The sequence below is a fragment of the Palaemon carinicauda genome, chromosome 12, assembly GCF_036898095.1.
Source record: "Palaemon carinicauda isolate YSFRI2023 chromosome 12, ASM3689809v2, whole genome shotgun sequence".
NCBI classification, from domain to species: Eukaryota; Metazoa; Arthropoda; class Malacostraca; order Decapoda; family Palaemonidae; genus Palaemon; species Palaemon carinicauda.
This window is the reverse complement of record NC_090736.1, coordinates 3,365,895-3,391,631: the sequence shown is the minus strand read 5'-3', so window position 1 is coordinate 3,391,631 and position 25,737 is coordinate 3,365,895. Positions and strand designations below refer to the sequence as shown.

Below are 25,737 nucleotides of genomic sequence, written 5' to 3'. Positions count from 1 at the left end.
TCGAAGTAGCTACAGCTCTCACTTCGTGTGTCCTTACCTTCAGCAAAGCAAGGTCTTCATCCTTCATGTGAGAATGAGCTTCTCTAATCAGAAGCCTTATGTAATACGAAACTGCGTTTTTGGACATAGGCATCGAAGGTTTCTTAATGGCACACCATAAGGCCTCTGATTGTCCTCGTATAGGTTTTGACCTTTTAAGATAGTACTTTAGAGCTCTGACAGGGCAAAGAACTCTCTCTAGCTCGTTACCCACCATGTTGGAGAGGCTAGGAATTTCGAACGATCTAGGCCAAGGACGTGAAGGAAGTTCATTTTCTGCCAAAAACCCGAGCTGTAAGGAACATGTAGCTGTTTCGGATGTGAATCCTATGTTCCTGCTGAAGGCGTGAACCTCACTAACTCTTTTGGCTGTTGCAAGGCAGACGAGGAAAAGAGTTTTGAGAGTAAGGTCTTTGAAAGAGGCTGACTGGAGAGGTTCAAATCTAGGAGACATAAGGAACCTTAAGACTACGTCTAGATTCCAGCCTGGAGTGGACAAGCGACGTTCTTTAGAGGTCTCGAAAGACTTAAGGATGTCCTGTAGATCTTTGTTGGAGGAAAGATCCAAGCCTCTGTGGCGGAAAACTGTTGCCAACATACTTCTGTACCCTTTGATCGTAGGAGCCGAAAGAGATCTAACATTCCTAAGATGTAACAGGAAGTCAGCAACTTGGGTTACAGAGGTACTGGTAGAGGAAACTGCATTGGCTCTGCACCAGCTTCGGAAGACTTCCCACTTGGATTGATAGACTCTTCGAGTGGATATCCTCCTTGCTCTGGCAATCGCTCTGGCTGCCTCCTTCGAAAAGCCTCTAGCTCTAGAGAGTCTTTCGATAGTCTGAAGGCAGTCAGACGAAGAGCGTGGAGGCTTGGGTGTCCCTTCTTTACGTGAGGTTGACGTAGAAGGTCCACTCTTAGAGGGAGAGTCCTGGGAACGTCGACCAGCCATTGCAGTACCTCTGTGAACCATTCTCTTGCAGGCCAAAGGGGAGCAACCAACGTCAGCCGTGTCCCTTCGTGAGAGACGAACTTCTGAATAACTCTGTTGATGATCTTGAACGGCGGGAATGCATATAGATCGAGATGGGACCAATCCAGCAGAAAAGCATCCACGTGAACTGCTGCCGGGTCTGGGATTGGGGAACAGTACAATGGGAGCCTCTTGGTCATCGAGGTAGCGAACAGATCTATCGTTGGCTGACCCCACAAGGTCCAAAGTCTGTTGCACACGTTCTTGTGAAGGGTCCATTCTGTGGGGATGACTTGACCTTTCCTGCTGAGGCGATCTGCCGAGACATTCATATTGCCCTGAATGAATCTCGTTACCAGTGTGAGGTTTCGACTTCTTGACCAAATGAGGAGGTCCCTTGCTATCTCGTACAGCTTCCTCGAATGAGTCCCTCCCTGCTTGGAGATGTACGCCAAGGCTGTGGTGTTGTCGGAGTTCACCTCCACCACCTTGTTTAGCAGGAGGGACTTGAAGTTCATTAAGGCCAGATGTACTGCCAACAACTCCTTGCAATTGATGTGAAGCGTTTCCTGTTCCTTGTTCCATGATCCCGAGCATTCCTGTCCGTCCAAGGTCGCGCCCCAGCCCGAGTCTGATGCGTCCGAATAGAGATGAAGATTGGGGGTCTGAACAGCTAACGAGAGACCCTCCTTGAGAAGGATGTTGCTCTTCCACCACATGAGAGTAGTCTTCATCTCTTTGGTAACAGGAATAGAGACCGCTTCGAGCGTCATATTCTTGTCCCAATGAGCTGCTAGATGGTATTGAAGGGGGCGGAGGTGGAGTCTCCCTAACTCGGTGAACAGGGCTAACGATGACAGGGTCCCTGTTAGACTCATCCACTGTCTCACCGAGCATCTGTTCCTCTTCAGCATGCTCAGTATGCACTCTAGGGCTTGGTTGATTCTTGGGGCCGACGGAAAAGCCCGAAAAGCTTGACTCCGAATCTCCATTCCCAGGTAAACGATGGTTTGGGAAGGAATAAGCTGGGACTTCTCTAAGTTGACCAAAAGACCCAGTTCCTTGGTCAAGTCCAAAGTACAACTGAGACTCTCCAGACAGCGACGACTTGTGGGGGCTCTTAACAGCCAGTCGTCTAAATAAAGGGAGGCTCTGATGTCCGCCAAGTGGAGGAATTTCGCAATATTCCTCATCAGTCGCGTAAACACCATAGGTGCCGTGCTTAGGCCAAAACACAGGGCTTGGAATTGGTACACAACCTTTCCAAAAACGAATCTCAGAAAAGGTTGAGAGTCTGGATGAATGGGGACGTGAAAGTAGGCGTCTTTCAGATCCAACGAGACCATCCAGTCCTCCTGCCTGACCGCTGCTAGGACCGACTTCGTCGTCTCCATAGTGAACGTCTGCTTGGTGACATAAGCATTGAGCGCACTGACGTCCAGCACCGGTCTCCAACCTCCTGTCTTCTTGGCCACCAGGAAGAGACGGTTGTAGAAGCCCGGGGATTGATGATCCCGGACTATCACCACTGCCTCCTTCTGTAACAGGAGCGACACCTCTTGATGTAACGCTAGCCTCTTGTCCTTTTCCTTGTAGTTGGGAGAGAGGTTGATGGGAGAAGTGGTCAGAGGGGGATTGCGGCAGAATGGTATCCTGTAACCCTCCCTTAGCCACTTGACAGACTGGGTGTAATGTATTGAGAAACACTACTCTCTCATTCTACCATGTTGAACTTTTGAGTTGTTATTGTTGTCTTCCCCCGCCATCCACGAACTGTGACGCCAGCAGAAGCATGGGTCTGTTTACTTGTATTTGATGTACCAGAATAAAGTACGGACTTACCAACCTGTCTTCTTGGAACCTAAGTACTAAAGGGACGAGGATGTAACAGTGGCGACGAGGAAGAATCCAGTGTACAAAGAGGTATGTCATATGGAAGCAGAGTTAGTGTACCAACGACAGCCGGCCGTATCTAGCCTAGCACACCCAGTTTAGGCCTGGCCAACGTCCAGACTCCAGTGAGTAGCCTGAGTTCAGCTGTAATTGTTGGGGACTACCGATTTACCGAAGTTCCATACCCAGTCAGGAAGGATGGCAGGTACAAGGAGACCGGCAATTCCCGAATTCAATCCAGATAAGTTGGAACTAAATTGTTGGTTGGATCTATTTTCCATGAATTGTGAAGTAAACGAAGTAACCGAGGCGACAGCAAAAAGGGCTTTGTTGCTTTCTTCAGTGGGAGTAGAGACTTTTTCCACGATCTGTAAGTTAACAGCACCGAAATTGCCGTCTGCAGTTCCTTTTGATGACCTAGTAAATCAACTTAAGTCTCATTTCATAACGAAACCAAGTTATCATAGAGCATTATGTGATTTCCTACAGAGGAAGAAGAAAAGTAGTGAGTCAGTGAAGGAATATTATGCAGAACTTAAATTATTAGCTCAACAATGTGAATTTAATAATGAGTTTGACCGAAGGTTGAAGGAACAGTTATTGGTTGGTATTGATAATGAAGTATATTTTAAGGTTTTATTAGCTGATCCTTTTGAGTTTAAATCCATCTCCTCTCGTGATTTACTTGCCAAGGTTACCAATTTAGAAACTGCCTATGTTACCGAGTGTAGTCCTACTTCAAGTTCTTTTACAGATAATAGGCCATCAGGTACCGTTAACAAGGTTAGGCATAAAGTAACTAGGCCTAGGCCTAATTCTAGTGCAGACTCTAAGGGGAGAGGTAAAAGTGATTATGGTAAAGCTCAAGGTAAATGCATTCATTGTGGGCGTGATAACCATTTAGCTAATAATTGTAAATTTAAGAATGCTAAATGTTATTACTGTGGCAAGGAAGGCCATGTGAGTACAGTGTGTTCCAATAAAAAGGTTAGAAATAAATCTAGGAATGTTAATACAGTGCATGATGTAGACGAGTCTACTAGTAAGCATATTCCTGTTAAGGAAAATTTTCATGATTCTTATGATTTATTGAAACTTTTTGATTTTGATGTGAATTCTATTGACTTTGTCGATGATTATGAGGAACCATATAGAGAAATTTTAAGGTTAAATGGGTTTCCCCTAGAATTTGAATTAGACACTGGCAGTGGTGCATCCACTATTTCACGGCATGATGCTAATAAATTGAATTTAACACCATTACCAACAAGGAAACGCTTAGCTAATTATGATAAAGCGGAAATGCAGGTGTATGGTGAAATAAATTGTGATGTTTCTTTTAAAAGCCAAATGGTCAAGGGACAAAAGTTTTTTGTTGTAGATAATGATTTAAATTTAGCAGGCAGGTCTTTGATGAAGAAATTGAAATACCAGTGGGTACAAGTTGATAATGTGAGTGATGATAAATTTAAAGGTCGTCTTATTACCCCAAGTAGTGCATCTAGGCTTAAGCTTGATTGTGTAAAAATGTTCAATGAGTATCAGGTGGTGGAAGGATCACCCATTACAAATTATGAATGTCAATTAATGTTAAAAGAAAATGCTGTGCCTAAGTATTTTAAAGCCAGATCTGTGCCTTATCATTATAAATGTAAAATTGAGAATAGTTTGAAAGAACTGGAAAGTAAAAATATAGTGAGCAAGGTCGAGCATGCAGGAGATTGGGCCAGTCCTATTGTTCCTGTAATGAAACCTAATGGTGAAATAAGGATTTGTGTAGATTTTAAGTATCTCAATACCCAAACAAGTGTTAATACCTTTCCATTACCGAGATTGGATGACATTTTGGCAAATGTAGGTTCTTGTCAGTATATTTCAAAATTGGATTTGAAAAATGCATATTTACAGGTATCTGTGAGTGAAAATTCTCAACAATATTTAATTATGAATACTCATTTGGGATTATATAAGTTCCACCGATTGCCTTTTGGGTTGTCGTCAGCACCAGGTATATTTCAGAGGTTTATTTCTGAATTATTGGCAAATATTGAGGGTGTTCATGTATTTTTAGATGACATATTGATTGTCGGAGCTACCAAAGAGGAACATGACAGGAGTTTATGTAAGGTTTTATCAATTTTGCAACTGAGAAATGTTAAATTGAATAAAGATAAATGTATTATCGGTTCTAGAGAAGTACCTTATTTAGGATACATTTTAAGTTGTGAGGGAATTAAACCTGACCCAAAGAAAATAGAGGCCATTTTGGAAGCTCCAACCCCTCAGTCTGTCCAGTCTTTGAAATCATTTTTGGGGTTATGCACTTACTACAATAGGTTTGTACCTCAGTTCAGTTCTATTTTATGTCCTTTATATAATTTGACACAAAAGAATGTTGAGTTTCATTGGTCAGCAATTCATGAAGAAGCTTTTCAGAGTATTAAGGAAGCCTTGGGTAGAGCTGATATTTTGGATAATTTTAACCCCAATGCTACCATGATTTTAGAAGTTGATGCTAGCCCTGTAGGAGTGGGAGCTGTTCTTAAACAAGAATATAAGGGTAAAATTTCTACCATTTCGTTCAAAAGTAGAAAATTAGCTAATGCTGAGTGTAATTATTCTCAAATTGATAGAGAGGCTTTATCCATTATTTTTGGAGTCAAGAAGTTTTCTGATTTCCTTTTGGGTAGGAAGTTCGTTATTAGGACGGACCATAAACCCTTGACTCATCTATTTAACCCTAGTAAGAGTATTCCACAATTATCTAATGCTCGTATTCAAAGGTGGGCTTTATTCCTATCAGGTTTTGATTTTAAAATTGAGCACATTAAGGGAGTGCATAATACAGTGGCAGATGCTCTTAGTAGGCTACCATTATGTAGAGATGATACTGATTTTCATGTACCAGGAGAATATGTAAATTTGATTAATATTTTGGATAAGAATTCTTTTGATGTTACAATGGTAAAAGAATGTATAGAAAGAGACACTGTTTTATGCAGAGTAAGAGATTATGTAAGGAGGGGGTTCCCCAAGGAAAATGTGATGGAAAATTGTATGTTACCATTCTATAAATTGAGAAATGATCTTTCTTTGCATGATAATGTATTACTGTATAGGAATCGTATTTTGGTTCCTGAAATGTTGAGAAAGCGTGTTATGGAAATGCTTCATGAGGGCCACAAGGGTATTGTTGCCATGAAAGCCGAAGCAAGGTCTTTTGTATATTGGCCTAATATGGACCAAGATTTGGAACAAATAACTTCTAACTGTGCATTATGTATAACAAATCTCAAACATAAGGCCATTTCACCTTTATCTTGGCCGTCAGTAGATAGACCTTGGTCCCGCTTGCATGTAGATTATTGTGGGCCCATTGACAACATGCAATATTTGATTATTATTGATTCCTTTTCTAAATTTATTGATGTCTATGCTTGTAAGAATATAACTTCAGAGGATACCATACAATGTTTAAGGTCGTGTTTTGCTAATTATGGTATTCCTGACACAATTGTATCTGATAACGCAACTTGTTTTATGGCTAGGGAGACTCAGAATTTCTTTCAGAAAAATGGTGTTAGACATTGTTCAGGAGCACCATATAATCCAAGTACAAATGGGCTTGCAGAACGGGCTGTCCGAATATTCAAAACTAATTTCAAAAAGTTTGATTGTAAATTGCCTGTAAAAACCAGAATGGCAAAATTTTTGTATACTTATAGACGTACAGTACAGTCTTCCACTGGCTGCTCCCCAGCTGAATTATTATTTGGAAGGAAATTTAAGGGTCCACTAGATGTAATAATGCCTAAACAAGGAGATCAGTTTTACGTTCATGAGTCTAAATTCAGAGTTGGTGATGCAGTATATGCCAGGAATTTTGGTAAAGGACCAGAATGGGTAGAAGCTAAGATTATCAAAGTTCTGGGTGAAAGGAATTATTTAGTTTCTGTAGATGTTAATGGTATTTTGACTTGGAAGCGTCACTTATCACAGTTATTTGAGAGAAAAATGTATAATACTAGAGTAACCGATGAATCATCACTATTAAAAGATACAATGATTCCTTCTGTTCCTGTAGTTTCTTCTCCCAATAATGTACAAGGATTAGAAGAAACAAATAACCCTATTCAGAACTCAAGTAGGATTTGTAATCCCAATGTAGAAGTAGTAGGATCAGAGAACAGTAATTGTGATACTGGTGCCATTGTAAGAAAATCTACCAGAGTAAGTAAAAAACCTAGGAGACTCATTGAACAAATTTAATTTTTTTGTGTGTTAACCTAAGGGGGGAGGAGTGTAATGTATTGAGAAACACTACTCTCTCATTCTACCATGTTGAACTTTTGAGTTGTTATTGTTGTCTTCCCCCGCCATCCACGAACTGTGACGCCAGCAGAAGCATGGGTCTGTTTACTTGTATTTGATGTACCAGAATAAAGTACGGACTTACCAACCTGTCTTCTTGGAACCTAAGTACTAAAGGGACGAGGATGTAACACTGGGCGTCTGCACCTCTTCTTTCCCAAGCTTGCCAGAAGATCTTGAGTCTGGCTCCTACAGCTGTCTGGAGAGGAGGAGAGTCAATGTTTGCTTTTCGAAGACTTGGTACCTTTCTTAGACCTGCCCCTGTGACCGTCTGGGCGGGTACCTCCTCGGCTGGGGGCTCTGCCACGAAAGGGCGGAATAAATCTGGTAGCAGGAGTATCAGCCACTGGGGTGCGGTAAGTTCTAGGAACTGAAGGTGCAACCTTAGCCTTCCGTGCTGAAGAGGCCACGAGGTCATGCGTGTCCTTCTGTATAAGAGCCGCAGACAATTCCTTGATAAGATCCTCAGGAAACAGGAACTTAGAAAGAGGAGCAAAAAGTAACTGTGACCTTTGGCAAGAGGTGATACCAGTGGAAAGGAAGGAGCAAAGTTGTTCCCTTTTCTTGAGGACTCCCGATACAAACATAGAGGCAAGTTCGCCAGAACCATCGCGAATTGCTTTGTCCATACAGGACATGATCAGCATGGCCGAGTCTTTGTCAGAAGGGGCAGTCTTCTTGCTCAAGGCCCCCAGGCACCAGTCGAGGAAATTAAAAATTTCAAAGGCGCGAAAGACTCCCTTTAAGAAGTGGTCCAGGTAAGAAAAGGTCCAGCAGACCTTAGAGCGCCTCATAGCCGACCTTCGTGGAGAGTCAACCAAACTTGAGAAGTCAGCCTGGGCAGAGGCAGGGACCCCCAAGCCTGGTTCCTCTCCCGTAGCATACCAGACGCCCGCCTTAGAAGTCAGCTTAGGAGGTGGAAACATAAAAGACGTCTTTCCCAGTTGCTGCTTGGACTGCAACCAATCCCCTAACATTCTCAAAGCTCTCTTTGAAGATCTAGCGAAGACGAGCTTAGTGTAGGCAGACTTAACAGGTTGCATGCCTAGAGAGAACTCGGATGGAGGAGAGCGAGGGGTAGCAGAAACAAAGTGATCCGGGTATAACTCTCTGAACAGAGCAAGGACCTCGCGAAAGTCAATGGAGGGTGGCAATGATTTGGGTTCCTCCACATCAGATGAAGGATCATCCAGGTGAGCAGCTTCATCCTCAGAAACCTCATCACCTGAGGGTTGAGAAGCGAGAGGTAAAGTTAAAGCGGTATGCTGAATGGCTGAATCCTGAAGAGCGGGTGCATGCGCACTTGCGGATTCATCCTCAAGTCTCTGCTGAAGAGGATGAGGGCTGGTAATGACAAAGTCATGAGGCTGGGATGAAGGAGGTTCTGCGGAGGTCTGAGGAGCAAGCGTGGTGAGAGGCGACTGTTGTAAAGCATGAGGCTCATGCTGCATAGACTGCGGTTCAAGTTGAATGGAAAGAGGCTCAAGCTGAGGCGAAAGTGGTAGCTGCATGCGTTGAGGTGGCTGACTCATAGCATGAGGTTCCTGCCTCAAGAGTTGCGCTTGCCTCAAGGGTTGAGGTGGCTGCGCAGAGAGAGGCTCTTGTCTCACGAGTTGAGGTTCTTGAGGTGCTTGCCTCGAGAGTTGAGGTTCTCGCCTCGAGGAAAGTGGAGGTGGCTGCCGCGAGAGTTGAGGTGGCTGCCTCAAGGATGGTAGAGGTTGTCGTACCTCAAGAGGTTGCTGCCTCGAGGATGGTTGTAATGCAAGAGACTCCTGCCTCAAGGGTAGAGGAGGTTGTTGTAAAGCATAAGGCTCTTGCCCCCAGTGTTGAGGAGGTTGCCGCGTGGCAAGAGGCTCCTGCCTCAAGGAAAGTGGGGGTTGCTGCACAGCGCTGGTATCTGGCAACTCCCAATGCGGCAGCTCACGCATGGAGGTAGCTTGAGGAACCTCAACATCATACGTCTGGCAGGTTGGACTGCGCAGAGGAGGAGGAGCGCTCACAGGAGGAGGTGTATTAACCTTCTCTGCCTGAAACTCCTGCATCAACACCGCAAGCTGCGACTGCATAGTCTGCAGCATAGCCATCTTAGGATCAACAGAAGTTGAGGTCTGTTGAGGCATAGCTTTAACAGAAGATGAGGTCTGTTGAGGCATAGCTTTAACAGAAGTTGAGGCCTGTTGAGGCATCGCCTTACCTCTCTTAGGAGGCGTGCAGTCATCTGATGACTGCGGCGAGTCCGAGCTAGCCCAGTGGCTACACCTGGGCTGTTGGACTCGCGCGGTCTGGACTTTACGCTTAAGAGGTCTTGAGACCTGAGTCCAGCGTTTTCTACCAGAAAAATCTTCTGCAGACGAGGAAATTAAGGGCTCAATCGTCTGAGAGTGGAAGTGACGATCTCTATAAGATACGCCCGCAACCACTGAGGATACTACTGTGCGCCGATCAAGGCCTGCCGAACCCTTTTGCCCTTCGACATTGCTTCTCCCCTGGGCTTGGGAGCTTGCAAGAGGTCCCGGACTGGGAGGACGACTGGCACGCACAGAAGTATCCTCACGCGCAACACTGACACTGACACTAGGCACAGCACTGGCACTACCACTTCCCACTGCACTTTTCACTTTAAGTTCCTTGACGTCTGCCAAGAGGAACTTGTGGTCACTCACTACCGACTCCACCTTATCACCTAAAGCCTGAATGGCACGTAAAACATCCGACATATCAGGCTGAGCACTAATAATAGGTTCGGGGGTAGCCACTACAGGGGGAGGAAAAGGATGAGGATCATGGGGGGATGAATAAAGCAAAGAGCGAGCAGAACTCCTCCTAACTCTCTCCCTCTCTAACTTAGTCGTATATTTAAGGAATTGAATAAAATCAAATTCCGAAAGACCGGCACATTCCTCACATCGATCTTCCAACTGGCAGGATTTTCCCCTACAGTCGGAACAAACGGTGTGAGGATCAACCGAGGCCTTCGGAAGACGCCTAACACAAGTGCTAACTCTACATCGTCTTTGGGTAGGAGCTTGTGAATGGTCGGACATCTTGAATCAGAGAACAGTCAAAGGGGGTTTCCAAATTAAAGCAAAGATCGTTATACCATTAATCAAAATTAATCCAAAAGCTATCTAAGCTAAGGGAAAAGCTTCCTGTATAGCGAAAGCTGAAATCTCAGAGCAATACTTCACCAAAACCGTGAACAAAGACTCCAAAATTATAAGCGTATCCATGTAGGTCTTGCCGGAAGCACGACAGAGGAAAAATTGAGGTGGTGTCAACAAGAAGTACTGCAGTACCTGGCCACAGGTGGCGCTGGTGAGTACACCCCCCTCTTGTATAGCGATCGCTGGCGTATCCCGTCCGTAGAATTCTGTCGGGCAACGGAGTTGACAGCTACATGATTATCGGGTAAGATTAATATTGAAAACTAATCATTCAGATCTTCCCGGACAGTTCCATCCAGTTCGTAATACTAGGCATGCAGTTAATTCTAATAGTCAGGCCTTCTCCATCATGAGGCTCAATACTACACAGTATTGTAGAAATTTTATTCCAGCTGTTACCAAGTTGTGGAATGATCTTCCTAATTTGGAAGTTGAATTGGTAGAACTTCAAAAGTGCAAACTTGCAGAAAATGTTTTGATGTTGAACAGGCTGACATAAGTCTTTATAGTTTAGTTTATATATATGAAATATCTGTTTTGATGCTGTTACTGTTTTTAAGATATTTTTCTAATTGTTAATTATTTCTCAAATCATTTATTTATTTTCTTATTTCCTTTCTTTGCTGGGCTATTTTCCCTGTTGGACCACTAGCATCTTGCTTTTCCAACTAGGGTTGTAGGTTAGCTAATAATAATAATAATAATAATATTATTAATAATATTTCCACACCTACTTAAATACCTTCATCAAGGAATAATCCCATTTATTACTCTATCACAAATTTACAGTACAGTAGAGTTAATCTAAATAAGAAAATGATTTAACTTATACGTACATCATTCTTGGCAAACTTCGATGTCCATTCTCGAGCTGTTGCTTCATACTGTGTCTTCCTGTATTGGTATTCTTCAGCCTGTAACATAAATCATCTAAACCATTAATCAAGAACTACAGTACCAACTAACTTTCAAGTTACAATGTCGAACTACAGGAAAAACTTTACTTAGATTTTCAATTCATAACAATACCCCCTTTGCTCCCCACAAAAATTCCAGCTTAACTTAATCTTTGAAGTACTGTACATTGTAGAGTATTATTTTAGATATATGTATAATCAATCTATAAAAACTTCAATGAATCTCTTGTAATATTGTAGTGCTTAACCATTTTCAGAACTCGTTAATTATCTTTCTATGCAGATTGGAGCAATGGACTGGATTGTAAAATTTAGGCCACAGGCCAGGCATCAGGACCGGTTGGGTGTTCAGCGAATGGTACAATAAAGTAAGTAGTATTTGAACTAATATGGAAATCATATCTGGGTTCAAATCAGGCACACGTAGATTATTGGTTTGTGCACTCATCAAAATACAAGAAATTGTTTTAGTACTGTACAGTAAAATTAATCCCTGACAAGGGGCTTGGATGTTACTATTATAACATTACTGTATTGCCAAATACAACTCATTCTTCGAATACAACAATGTAGGTAACTACACTTCTAACTAACTAACACTTCAGCTCTTTCAAATTAGCACCAGTGACATTGCATGTACAAACAATAAAAAATATTTCCTACAGCATGACAAATTGCTGTTTCATATTTCTTTATACGGCAAAAGGATTATAATTTTAATACTTTGCCCTAGCCCATGTCTGAAGAATAATAATCGCTGAGGAGAACAGAAGGATAGAAAGTATACCAATGAAAGATGTCCTAATATTAAAATTTACAGGCTAAACATAAAAAATAAAATGGCTTCTATGTCAATGAGAACAATGAATGTAACGTGTAAAAATCAAAGAATTTCCACTTACAATGTCAGTCATTAGGGGATCATTTGGGTTTGGACTTGCCATAAGAAGCCGAACTGATGTTAACACACTGGCAAGATTATGCATTGGACGCCAGCTACCACTTGGTGGTAACTTTAAAACATCCAGACAAATACGTCCAGCAGAGTCTATGTTGGGGTGGTATATTTTAGTGACGAAGCGTACATTTGGCGGATGAAATGGATACCTGAAATAGCAGACTTTTAGTTATTTCTACAGATTATCTAAATTTTGTAAAGTATCACATAAATGTGGAAAAAAAAAGCTGATTGAAAATTAGAACAAATGATTTTTTTTTTTTACACTGTTAACAGTTCTCCAATCATATTGAAAATCCCAATTAAAATTTATCTAATGTTTTAGACGATAAATAATGTTAAGCCTTATTATATAAAGCATACTATAACATTGCATAACCACAAAAATTTTTATGTGAGGCAGGTCCAAAGTTGAATTAACAGAACATCTACTATCTTTAAAAAAAATGCTGCTCCTTGATTTATAATTTTCTGTCTACAGTGAACCCTCGTTTATCGCGGTAGATAGGTTCCAGACGCGGCCGCGATAGGTGAAAATCCGCGAAGTAGTGACACCATATTTACCTCTTTATTCAACATGTATATTCAGACTTTTAAAACCTTCCCTTGTACGTAATACTGTTAACAAACTACCCTTTATAGTACAGAACACTTAATGCATGTACTACAGTACCCTAAACTAAAACAGGCACAAATATTGAAGGCAATTTTATATCATGGGTTTCCTAAACACGCTAAAAAGCACGATAAAAAATGGCAACCAATGTTTTGTTTACATTTATCTCTAATCATAATGAAGAAACAAACTGGAGGTAGAGCTTTGCTTATTACCCAGACATATTTCCCATACTTTTCCCTTAGAACTACATCACATCTTCCTACTTTAGATATATATATATATATATATATATATATATATATATATATATATATATATATATATATATATATATATATATATATATATATATAAATATATATATATATATATACATATATATATATATATATATATATATATATATATATATATATATATATATATATATATATATATACAGTGAACCCTCGTTTATCGCGGTAGATAGGTTCCAGACGCGGCCGCGATAGGTGAAAATCCGCGAAGTAGTAACACCATATTTACCTATTTATTTAACATGTATATTCAGACTTTTAAAACCTTCCCTTGTACGTAGTACTGTTAACAAACTACCCTTTAATGTACAGAACACTTAATGCATGTAATACAGTACCCTAAACTAAAACAGGCACAAATATTAAAGGCGACTTTATATCATGCGTTTCCTAAACACGCCAAAAAGCACGATAAAAAATGGCAACCAATGTTTTGTTTACGTTTATCTCTGATCCTAATGAAGAAACAGACGCATTTACACATCTGTTTATAGGTTAGTTTTTGCATCAATTATATTGATTATTCAGTACAGTATGTTGATTTGGTTATTACTAATGTTTTACTTAATTTTTCTTAGGACTTCCAAATGAAATTTTTTTCTTTATGACGCCGCCTGAAACGACGGCGTCATAAAGTACGCTCAGTAAACAAACTAAGGAATTTAACCCGCATGATGAAAGTGATAAATAATGATATTACAGTAAAAGCTTTTATAAAATATGTTATTACAAATATTATTTACCGTATCTATATAAAATCATACATACGTAGCAAAGCAGGAAAACAATCTACGAGAGAGAGAGAGAGAGAGAGAGAGAGAGAGAGAGAGAGAGAGAGAGAGAGAGAGAGAGTTGTTTTACATACGTAAATGTAAATTTTAAACAAAACAAAAATAGCCCCATTTCATATAAAATAGATTACAAATATTTTACTTTATCATATTACAGTAGTCCGTATAATACTGTAAAGTTCAGTACAGTATGTTGTTGTTAAAGTCGTGGCGATGAAATTCTCACGAAACAAAAACGCGCCATTTGATTACAACAGCTGATTCATTCTCTCTCTCTCTCTCTCTCTCTCTCTCTCTCTCTCTTCGTGTTATACAATACTTAAATTTAGATGAAGAAACTAAAATTAGTTTTCTTAGTGTCAATTAAATACGAAACGAAATAATTAGGCCGAGTCTACATCCATTTCAATCATAGCTAAAAATAGGGCATCCGATTTCATCAGCAAACCACTATTTTTTGGGAAATATCATTTTATTCTAGAAAATTGCCACTCTTTAAATAGTTAATTGCACATTAAGAAAGCGTGTACTTTTGTTTTTAAATTTCGGGTGTGTTTTAAAAATCGAGTATTGTTGACTTTTTTTTTTTTTTTTTACTTTTGGCTGTGATTAGATCAGCTGTCATCTAGCTGCCGCTCTTGAGTGTGTACGAATACACTAACAAGTATCATTTATACCATTTCTTAACTTATTCAAACCGTCTACAGTATACAGTTGATATTACATAAGCACCAATGTGTTATAACCTATCAAATTTTTTTGTTTATTACATTTAAACCCCCCTCTATCTCTCTCTCTCTCTCTCTCTCTCTCTCTCTCTCTCTGTGGGCTACTTTTCACTACCTCCCATTCCTTACCTCTCTCTATCTCTCTAACAAATGATATCTTTGTTGCTCCTCAAAGTTTCATTTATATTGAAAATCAATCATGATTCAATTTTCCTTACTTTCTCCAATCTCGCACCATCGGTCACATCGCGGTATTTTCGATATTTCCGGAAAATCCGCAATATATGTATAGACATGGGTTATGAAAAAAATCCGCGAAGTGGTGAATCCGCGATGGTCGAACCGCGAAGTAGCGAGGGTTCACTGTATATATATATATATACTGTATATATATATATATATATATATATATATATATATATATATATATATATATATATATATATATATATATACGGATTTTGAGCGAAGCGAAAAATCTATTTTTGGGTGAGATAGCCATGGCGTCCTGATGGAAGGTTCCTTTTTGGTAGCTTCCTTGGGTATATAACTACTAAGATATTCCCAGAGAATTTAACCACAGGTTATCACAGAATTCTAACTTCTGGAGCGAGTATCCTAAAGGTTTCCCTTTAAGACATCGTATATCAACAGGGGACGCATGTATTAACGCGCCACATAGCTATCTGCACCTCATACAGAGTTAACACTTCGATATGGAGGGACAGAGAATAGCTGGGGAGCTGTTCCACAGCTAATCCCGTCCGTGGCTACTTTTGGTACTCGAGACGTAAACAAACGGGCGCCACCGCTAGATGACGCCACGTCCGTCCTCATCCTGAAGCCAGTTGCTTGCCGATCACCATGATACAGCAGCGCAGGGTGGGACCTGACAAACTGAACGAAGTAGCAGGGAGGGTCCATCAGGACGCCATGGCTATCTCACCCAAAAATAGATTTTTCGCTTCGCTCAAAATCCGTTTTTTGGGCTCAAGCCATGGCGTCCTGATAGAAGAGTACCAGAGAATCAATGTATCGTGGTAGATTTTCCCCTTGTAGTGGAAGTGCCTAGGGCTTTGACAGGATAAGCATAGTAACCTCAATAAGAGAACCGATGGGAAGAAACTTCCTGCCCCCCCTGGCAGCGAAGTCCCAACGGACCATGCCGAAGATCAAAGTGGTCATCGAAGGGCTACTCACCTTGCTGGGAGAACATGAAGAACTCGGAGACAAGACTGAATGGTTGGTATTCATATAGGAACATTCACAAAGGCAGACAAGTGGTGGTTAGGCACTGTATGTGAATAGAGTCGTCTGGTCTCTAAGGTATGATGTAAGTAAGTATTCGAGTAGGAATATTACATTGCAGAAGTGAGTATATGATAAGGGTTGAACCCTTAGTCATCTTCATCGACATAAGAGGAAGGGGATAATAAAACTATGACAGTCATGTATTTCATAGTATAAGTAGGAGCGGATTGAGACGCACAAGTAATAAAATAGAAATTTTATTTCACCATTGCAGAACATGTTAAGGAAATGCAATAAAATTGTAAAAGTTATTTACAATAAATTATAATGTACATAGTCATGAAAGACTTGCTCTTGAATCTGAAAGGGAATTTCAAATTATTAGTAGGCACTCGTTCCAGAGGAACGTCAGTCTATTAAAATAAAACACATCATGCTCTAGGCATGCGGCACTCATGTGACGACTATGACATTTCACCTGGGAGAGGAACAGTCTATGAAAAAGCACTAAGTGTTTTTTTAAATCACTACGTATCACGCGAGGGTCAACATAGGCACCCGAGGAGTTAGAGTCCCAAGTAACTCACTGTTCTATGCAGAGTTAGGTGCAGGTTTCATAACACTACCTGCGGCTACCACAAATGTTTGACTTCGTGCACTTGTTTCGCATAATGTTTGAAGAAAACACACGAGGATTTCCAGCCTGTGAAACTCTTAAGACTTTCGAAATCCATACCCTGAAAGAAATTCAGAGACGATGCAACTTTTCTAGGATCGTGACCGGCGGGTGAACTGTCAGGATCCGCTCTGCGAATGAGGTAGGTGATTTTCGCTCTTAGTTGTTACAGTGACAGGTCGCTGTCCGAAGTTTCTCCTTTAAAGAGTTGGCCTCCACCAAAGTCCGAAGTTCTATGAAGATAGACCTTGGGGCTCTCTACTGGACATAGAGAGGCATCTTTTTTCAGGGGGCATATTCTCCAAGGGCCCCATCTTTTGGTGGGTAATTCGTTCTTGGCGAGAAACGTCGGATCCGGGAAGAGGGTAAGGTCACCTGAATCTGTAAACAGGATGTGGCCCTCGTCCCTTGATAATGCCACTATTTCGCTGACTCGGGCTCCTGAAGCAAGAGCAAAAAGAAAGATAACTTTCTGAGTCAGATCCTTGAGAGGGCATGAATCATTGTCCAAGTTGGAGGCAAAATGGAGTTTATTGAAGATGTCGTTGGACAGATCAATCTGGAAGGCATACATTAGTGGTCTAGTCAAGGCCAATTTGCAAGTAGAAATCGTGTTGGCTGCCAAGCCCTGTCCGTGAAGGTGAATATGTTATTTTCATTAGTAAAATAAATTTTTGAATATACTTACCCGATAATCATGTAGCTGTCAACTCTGTTGCCCGACAGAATTCTATGGAGGGATACGCCAGCTATCACAATACTAGAAGGGGGTGTACTTACCAGCGCCACCTGTGGCCAGGTACTCAAGTACTTCTTGTTGACACCTCCTCAATTATTCCTCGGTCCCACTGGTTCTCTATGGGGAGGAAGGGAGGGTCAATTAAATCATGATTATCGGGTAAGTATATTCAAAAATTTATTTTACTAATGAAAATAACATTTTTCAATATTAAACTTACCCGATAATCATGTAGCTGATTCACACCCAGGGGGGTGGGTGAAAACCAGTGTACAAGATTAAAGGATAGCTAAGTATCCCATATTTCATATAACAGTTATCTCAAATAACAATGAAATAATAAGTACCTGGTAAGGAAGTCGAATTGAACCGTTACTCTGTCTCTTTTTTAAGTTCGTCTTCCTTACTGAGCGCAGCGTTCCTCTTGGAGGCTGAATCAACCCAAAGGTGCTAAAGTATACAGGGCTGCAACCCATACTAAAGGACCTCATCACAACCTTTAACCTCGGCGCTTCTCAAGAAAGAATTGACCACCCGCCAAATCAACAAGGATGTGGAAGGCTTCTTAGCCGACCGAACAACCCATAAAAAGTATTCAAGAGAAAGGTTAAAAAGTTATGGAATTATGGGAATGTAGTGGCTGAGCCCTCGCCTACTACTGCATTCGTTGCTACGAATGGACCCAGGGTGTAGCAGTACTCGTAAAGAGACTGGACATCTTTGAGATAGAATGATGCGAACACTGACTTGCTTCTCCAATAGGTTGCATCCATAACACTCTGCAGAGAACGGTTCTGTTTGAAGGCCACTGAAGTAGCCACAGCTCTCACTTCATGTGTCCTTACCTTCAGCAAAGCAAGGTCTTCTTCCTTCAGATGAGAATTTGCTTCTCTAATCAGAAGCCTGATGTAGTAAGAAACTGAGTTCTTAGACATTGGTAGAGAAGGCTTCTTGATAGCACACCATAAGGCTTCTGATTGTCCTCGTAATGGTTTTGACCTTCTTAGATAGTACTTAAGAGCTCTAACAGGGCAAAGTACTCTCTCTAGTTCGTTCCCCACCATGTTGGACAGGCTTGGGATCTCGAACGACTTAGGGCAAGGACGGGAAGGAAGCTCGTTTTAGCCAAAAAAACCGAGCCGCAAGGAACATGTAGCCGTTTCAGATGTGAAACCTATGTTCCTGCTGAAGGCGTGGATCTCACTTACTCTTTTACCTGTTGCTAAGCACACGAGGAAAAGAGTTTCTAATGTGAGGTCCTTAAAAGAGGCTGATTGGAACGGTTCAAATCCTGATGACAATAGGAACCTTAGGACCACGTCTAGATTCCAGCCTGGAGTGGACAACCGACGTTCCTTTGAGGTCTCAAAAGACCTAAGGAGGTCCTGTAGATCTTTGTTGGAGGAAAGATCCAAGCCTCTGTGGCGGAAAACCGCTGCCAACATACTTCTGTAACCCTTGATCGTAGGAGCTGATAGGGATTTTACGTTCCTTAGATGTAACAGGAAGTCAGCAATCTGGGTTACAGTGGTACTGGTTGAGGAAAACTGCATTGGCCTTGCACCAGCTTCGGAAGACTTCCCATTAAGACTGATAGACTCTGAGAGTGGATGTCGTCCTTGCTCTGGCAATCGTTCTGGCTGCCTCCTTCGAAAAGCCTCTAGATCTTGAGAGACTTTCGATAGTCTGAAGGCAGTCAGACGAAGAGCGTGGAGGTTTGGGTGTACCTTCTTTACGTGAGGTTGACGCAGAAGGTCCACTCTAGGAGGAAGAGTCCTGGGAACGTCGACCAGCCATTGCAGTACCTCGGTGAACCCTTCTCTCGCGGGTCAGAGGGGAGCAACCAACGTCAACCGTGTCCCTTTGTGAGAGGCGAACTTCTGAAGTACCCTGTTGACAATCTTGAACGGCGGGAATGCATACAGGTTGAGATGGGACCAATCCAGCAGAAAGGCATCCACGCGAACTGCTGCTGGGTCTGGAATCGGAGAACAATACAAGAGGAGCTTCTTGGTCATCGAGGTAGCGAATAGAACTATGGTTGGCTGACCCCACAGGGCCCAAAGTCTGCTGCAAACATTCTTGTGAAGGGTCCACTCTGTGGGGAAGACCTGACCCTTACGGCTGAGGCGATCTGCCATGACATTCATATCGCCCTGAATGAGCCTCGTTACCAGCGTGAGCTTTCGATCTTTGACCAAATGAGGAGGTCCCTTGCGATCTTGAACAACTTCCTCGAATGAGTCCCTCTCTTCTTGGAGATGTAAGCCAAGGCTGTGGTGTAGTCGGAGTTCACCTCCACCACCTTGTTAAGCTGGAGGGACTTGAAGTTTATCAAGGCCAGATGAACTGCCAACAACTCCTTGCAATAGATGTGAAGTGTCCTTTGCTCCTGATTCCATGTTCCCGAGCATTCCTGTCCGTCCAGTGTCGCACCCCAGCCCGTGTCCGATGCGTCCGAGAAGAGACGGTGGTCGGGGGTCTGAACAGCCAAAGGTAGACCTTCCTTGAGAAGAATGCTGTTCTTCCACCACGTTAGAGAAGACCTCATCTCTTCGGAAACAGGAACTGAGCCCGTCTCTAGCGTCATGTCCTTTATCCAGTGAGCAGCTAGATGATACTGAAGGGGGCGGAGGTGGAGTCTCCCTAACTCGATGAACAGGGCCAGCGATGAAAGTGTCCCTGTTAGACTCATCCCCTGCCTGACTAAGCATCGGTTCCTTCTCAGCATGCTCTGGATGCATTCTAGGGCTTGGAAGATCCTTGGGGCCGACGGACAAGTCCGAAAAGCTCGACTCTGAAGATCCATACCCAAGGAAACAATGGTCTGGGATGGAACGAGCTGAGACTCCTCAAAATTGACCAGGAGGCCCAGTTCCTTGGTCAGATCCATAGTCCATTTGAAAATCTCCAGACAGCGACGACTTGTGGGAGCTCTTAAAAGCCAGTCGTCTGACGGAGCCGGACACAAGATCATGATACTGCTGCACAGTCTGTAAACTGTCAATCATGGGCAAGCGAGGAAGTACAGTGACAACCCGAATCTGTCTAGACTATCTGGGTCGTACAGACAACTCCTTAACGGGTTGCTGAGGTTGCCGCACTGCGTCACAACAAGTCCCTTCTGTTGGTTGTTGAACGTCTTCCCCGTGACACATTGACTCCGTAAATAAAAAATCCTCTAACAAGGACTAAGCTTGGACTGCATGTCATGCAACACAGCTCAAGGTCTATGGGAGCAGGTGTGGTAACAGACGGGATTAGCGGCTGAAGTGGAACCATTACCTTCCCTGTAAGCATGTTATGCTTAAATAAAAGTCCATAAGAGGTTATGCAGCTAAAGGCTCCCTCCAAATGACAGAGTCCTCAAGGGAATATCAGAAGGAGGGAGAAAAGAACTTTCTCATCTACAGGGACCTTATCCTAGAAAAGCTAAGTTCTCTGAGTGAGGGTTCACTGGTGCAAAAGCAGCAGACTAGAAGGCAACGTTATGAAACTGCTTGACAGTCTAGTGAGTTGGCAACAACCCAAGATATGTTGAGAAGCATGCGGTAAGGTATGCAGCGCATGATGAATGCAGAGTATGCTGTATGCAGAGCATGCTGTATGTAGAGCATGTTGTATGCAGAGCATGCTGAAAGCAGAGCATGCTGTATGCAGAGCATGTTGTATGCAGAGCATGCTGAATGCAGAGCATGCTGAATGCTGAGCATGTAGTAAGCAGAGCCTGCTGTAAGGAAAGCAGAGCGTGTGCATGGCGTTTAACATTTCTCAGAAATTCCATGACCAGTGCTAGAGTGCTTTATGCATGCTTGCATGGGGTTTAAAAATCAACATAATGTTTACCTTACATTCATAACTCATGATTCATATTTTTGCCATGGTTTGAAAATGGAGGTAAGGTATGCTGAACAGCAGAGTCAGAACGAGCTGGAACAACAACAGTGGAAGGTGCAGAAAGTTCCTGTTCCTGTGGTATGAGTGGAGCGTGAAGAGACCGAGGTTGCGCAGAACAAGGTAAAGTTCCCGCAAGCAGAGGTGTCTGAGGCGCAGGATCAGGGTGCACGGGTTGAGCTCGGTGCAGCAGCTGAGGAGACTGACTCACAGGTGGAAGAGGTTGTACCTCCACCGAGAGTTGCACCACCGGTGGAGCAGCCAGGGGAGGAGGAGGAAGAGTGGAGTAATCCTCCTGATCCCAAACCGAAGGTTGCCTTAAAGAAGGCTGAGGCTGAACAACACTGGGAACAGCGAACACAGAAAGAGGTTCAACATCGTACGCCTGGCAGATGGTGCTGCGACTGGGTGCAGCGAGTGCAGGCGGGTTGAGCACAGGCTGAACGGGTGCAGGTGGAGGTGCAACACTCTCAGCCCGACACTCACGCAACAGGTCCGAAAGCTGTGCTTGCATGGACTGTAGTAGAGTCCACAACATCGTACGCCTGGCAGATGGTGCTGTGACTGGGTGCAGCGAGTGCAGGCGGGTTGAGCACAGGCTGAAAGGGTGCAGGTGGAGGTGCAACACTCTCAGCCCGACACTCACGCAACAGGTCCGAAAGCTGTGCTTGCATGGACTGTAGTAGAGTCCACAACATCGTACGCCTGGCAGATGGTGCTGCGACTGGGTGCAGCGAGTGCAGGCGGGTGCAGCCGGTTGGTGCACCACCGGTGCAGGCGGGTGCAGCACAGGCTGAACGGGTGCAGGCGGTTGGTGCACCACCGGTGCAGGAGGAGGAGGAGGTGCAACACTCTCAGCACGACACTCACGCATCAGGTCCGAAAGCTGTGCTTGCATGGACTGTAGTAGAGTCCACAACATCGTACGCCTGGCAGGTGGTACTGCGATCAGGCGGAGCGAGCATAGGCGGGGGGAGTGTAGGCGCACTCTCAGCCCGACAAACTGATGACTGAGGAGAGTCAGAGCTAACCCAATGACTGCATCCGGGTTGTTGAACTTTACTTCGTACGTCTGGCATAGGTCTGGACTTTACGTTTAAGAGGTCTTGAGACCTGAGACCAGCGTTACTCTGCCTTTATTTTCTCCTCTAAATCTCTTCTGCAGACGAGCACTCAATCGTCTGCGGGTGGGAGTGACGGTCTCGGTAAGACACGCCCACAACCACCGAGGATACTTCTGTGCGCCGATTAAGGCCTGCCGAACCCTTTTGCCCTTCGACATTGCTTCTCCCCTGGGCTTGGGAGCTTGCAAGAGGTCCCGGACTGGGAGGACGACCGGCGCGCACAAAAGTACCCTCACGCATAACACTGACATACTTTGCGCTAATCACTTATCACTTTGATTTCTGTTTGCACTTATTTCACTGAACTCGAAACTTTAAGTGGTTTGTACCTGAAACACGCAATTCTATCCTTCTCAAAAGTTAGTAATTGCGAAAACAGAATTACAATGTAACAGAAAAATCTAATGAAAGAAAATTCAGTGGCTGGAAAGAGACTAAACACTAGATCACTCTAGAAACGTTTAGTTTCTTCCCCTAAAGAGACTAGGGATAAGAGCAAAACGATAACGACGTTACTCGTACGCCTGGCAGGCTTGAGGGAAACGTTTATCCTCTTTCTCCCTCCGTCTCTATCTCTCTCTCTCTCTCTCTCTCTCTCTCTTGACTTAGAACCTGAGAGAAGAGCCCAATCATATATATCGTTAAAACATATTATTGTTAAAGGAAAAAACTGAAATATTTCCCAAAAAGAAAAGTTCCTTATTAGGATCAAAACCATTAAGTTAAGAAAGAATGAACAAAACGCTAGACACGGTTACTCTTACTGCAATGTGAAACCGTGAACATTCTTTCTCTATCGTAACGATAGAGTGCAAGTTGAAACGTTCTGAACGTCAACAACTGCCGAGACAAACAAAACGTTAGTTCAACTTTGAAAAAGTACGAGACTATCAAAGAAATTCTTTCAAAGACCTTAAAATAGCATAATATGTTAACAGGTAAAACCGAAATGACGGGCTCACGATAATTAACTTCGGTACCAAGAAAAGACCGCCTACTATTAGGAAGGTCGAATATAAACAAATATAAAAATTAATTTTAATAAGTTTATAATAAAAGGAAGTTAATCGAAGAGGCCTATAAGAGGCGGAGAGATATAAAATAAATCTATAACTTTTGTTAAGCAAAATTAAGAAAGAGAGTCTATACTCTCTTAGACACCAACACTTCCGTCTAAGGGAAGGGTCGGCCATTGAAAGGTGAACGAGAGTTCATACTCTCTTCGTCACCAAAATTAATCAAATTAATTCCAAAAGCTAACTAAGCTAAAATAGAAGTTTCCAGTAAAGCGACAGCCGAAATCAAAGAGAAATACTTCACCAAAGTCGTGAAAATACTCCAAGAACATAAGCGTATCCCAGAACGTCTTGTCAGAAGCACGACAGAGGAATAATTGAGGAGGTGTCAACAAGAAGTACTTGAGTACCTGGCCACAGGTGGCGCTGGTAAGTACACCCCCTTCTAGTATTGTGATAGCTGGCGTATCCCTCCATAGAATTCTGTCGGGCAACAGAGTTGACAGCTACATGATTATCGGGTAAGTTTAATATTGAAAAAAAGAAGGACATGCAAAAATCAATGGTGATTTCCGTAGGATTTTTGCCTTGACGAATGAGACCCATTTTCTCCAGGATGATTCGTATTGCCGTCGTGTGGATTCGGTCTTGTATTCCTCGAGGAAGTCTAGACTTTTCTTCAAGATCCCAAACCTTTTCTTCGCGGTTAGGGAGAGAAAATCATGAGATGAAGGTCCTTGATTTTCGATGATGAAGCGAAGACAGTCGACTTCTGTACTTGCTGGGAGAGTACTGGGCCCGGGAGAGGGATCAGCGTGGGCTGCAGCTCTAGGACCAGGGGGTACCAATTGCTCCGGGGTCACATGGGAGCCACTAGGGCCGCTGTCCCTTTGAAGGTTCTCCGCTTGGAGAGGACTTTCAGCAGAAGGTTGGTGGGAGGGAACAGGTAGATCTTGGACCATCTGTTCCAGTCCAGTGACATGGCGTCCACTGCTTCTGCCTTGGGGTCCTCGGACGGGGCTACATATCGAGGAAGTTGATTATTGTCGCTCGTTGCGAAGAGATCGGTCTGAAGTTCTGGGACTTGGTGAGAGATGAAGGAGAATGATCTTGTGTCTAGAGACCATTCCGACTCTATCGGACTTGTCCGGGGTAGAGCGTCCGCCGTCACGTTGCGGGATCCTTGTAGGTGAACTGCAGACAGGTGCCATTTCTTCTTCTCTGCCAGACGGAAGATTGTCAGAAGCACCTGATTATCTGGGGCGATCTTGAGCCTTGGCGATTGAGACATCAAACTACCACCAAGTTGTCTAGGGATAGACGAATATGGATCGAGGGAGGCGGGGAGAGTTTCTTCAGCGTTAGAAGGACCGCCATGGCCTCCAAGATGTTGATGTGAAACGTCTTGAATAGGGGAGACCATGTGCCTTGAGCCTATTTTTGGTGGGAGTGACCTCCCCAACCCTCCAGCGAAGCATCCGTGTGGATGTTGAGTGATGGAGGTGGGTGTTAAAGAGGAATGGACCTTTTCAGGGCCTTTGCTTCCGACCACGGCTTGAGGAGCAGCCGAAGTCTGTTTGGGAGCCGTCTCTTGAGGTCTCTTCGAGCGATGGATGCGGAACGTCTCCAGACTCCCGCGGCATCCTTTAGCTGTGCACGTAGTACTGGGTTTGTCACTGAGGCGAACTGTAGAGAGCCTAGAACTCGTTCCTGCTGACGTCTTGAGATCCGTTTGGATTTTAGCAGTCGCTTGACAGACCCTGCTATTTCCTTCCTTTTCTTCTGGGGGATGGAAAGGCGGTGTGACTGAAGGTTCCACTGGGTTCTTAGCCATTGGAACCTCTGAGCTGGAGAGAGGCGAGATTTCTTCGCGTTTATCTTGAATCCCAGGTGTTCTAGGAACTGGGTGACTTTGTTGCAGGATTTTAAACAATCCTCGGGCAATGGAGCCCATGCTAGCCAGTCGTCGAGTTAGGCCATCACCTGGACGTCTCGGAGGCGTAGCTGTTGAACGATGGCATCTGCCAGCTTTGTGAAGATCCGAGGGGCCACGTTGAGGCCGAAGGGCATGGCCCTGAAGGCGTAGCTTTTCCTTTTGGAGTCGAAATCCTAGGTAGGAGGAAGCGTGGTGGTTCATTGGAATGTACCAATAGGCATCCGCCAGGTCTATGGAGACCGTGTAGGAACCTTGAGGCAGAGGGGTCCTTATCTGATGAAGAGTCAGCATCTTGAACTTGTTGTTCGCTATGAACTTGTTGAGGGGGGATAAGTCTAGAATGACTCTGAGCTTG

The 25,737-nt window shown here is 43.3% G+C and overlaps 1 protein-coding gene across 2 annotated transcripts in view; it reads right to left on the bottom strand.

Moving 5' to 3' along the window:
- Positions 1-25,737, bottom strand: part of LOC137650488 (ubiquitin-conjugating enzyme E2 T-like) — a 41,211-nt gene that overhangs the window by 2,509 nt on the left and 12,965 nt on the right. For both annotated transcript variants that reach the window (XM_068383716.1, XM_068383715.1), the window contains exons 4-5: positions 12,257-12,461; positions 11,274-11,351 (exon numbers count right to left, since the gene is read on the bottom strand). In XM_068383716.1, the coding sequence (XP_068239817.1) occupies positions 11,274-11,351; positions 12,257-12,461 (283 nt within the window). The remainder of the gene's footprint in view (positions 1-11,273; positions 11,352-12,256; positions 12,462-25,737) is intronic.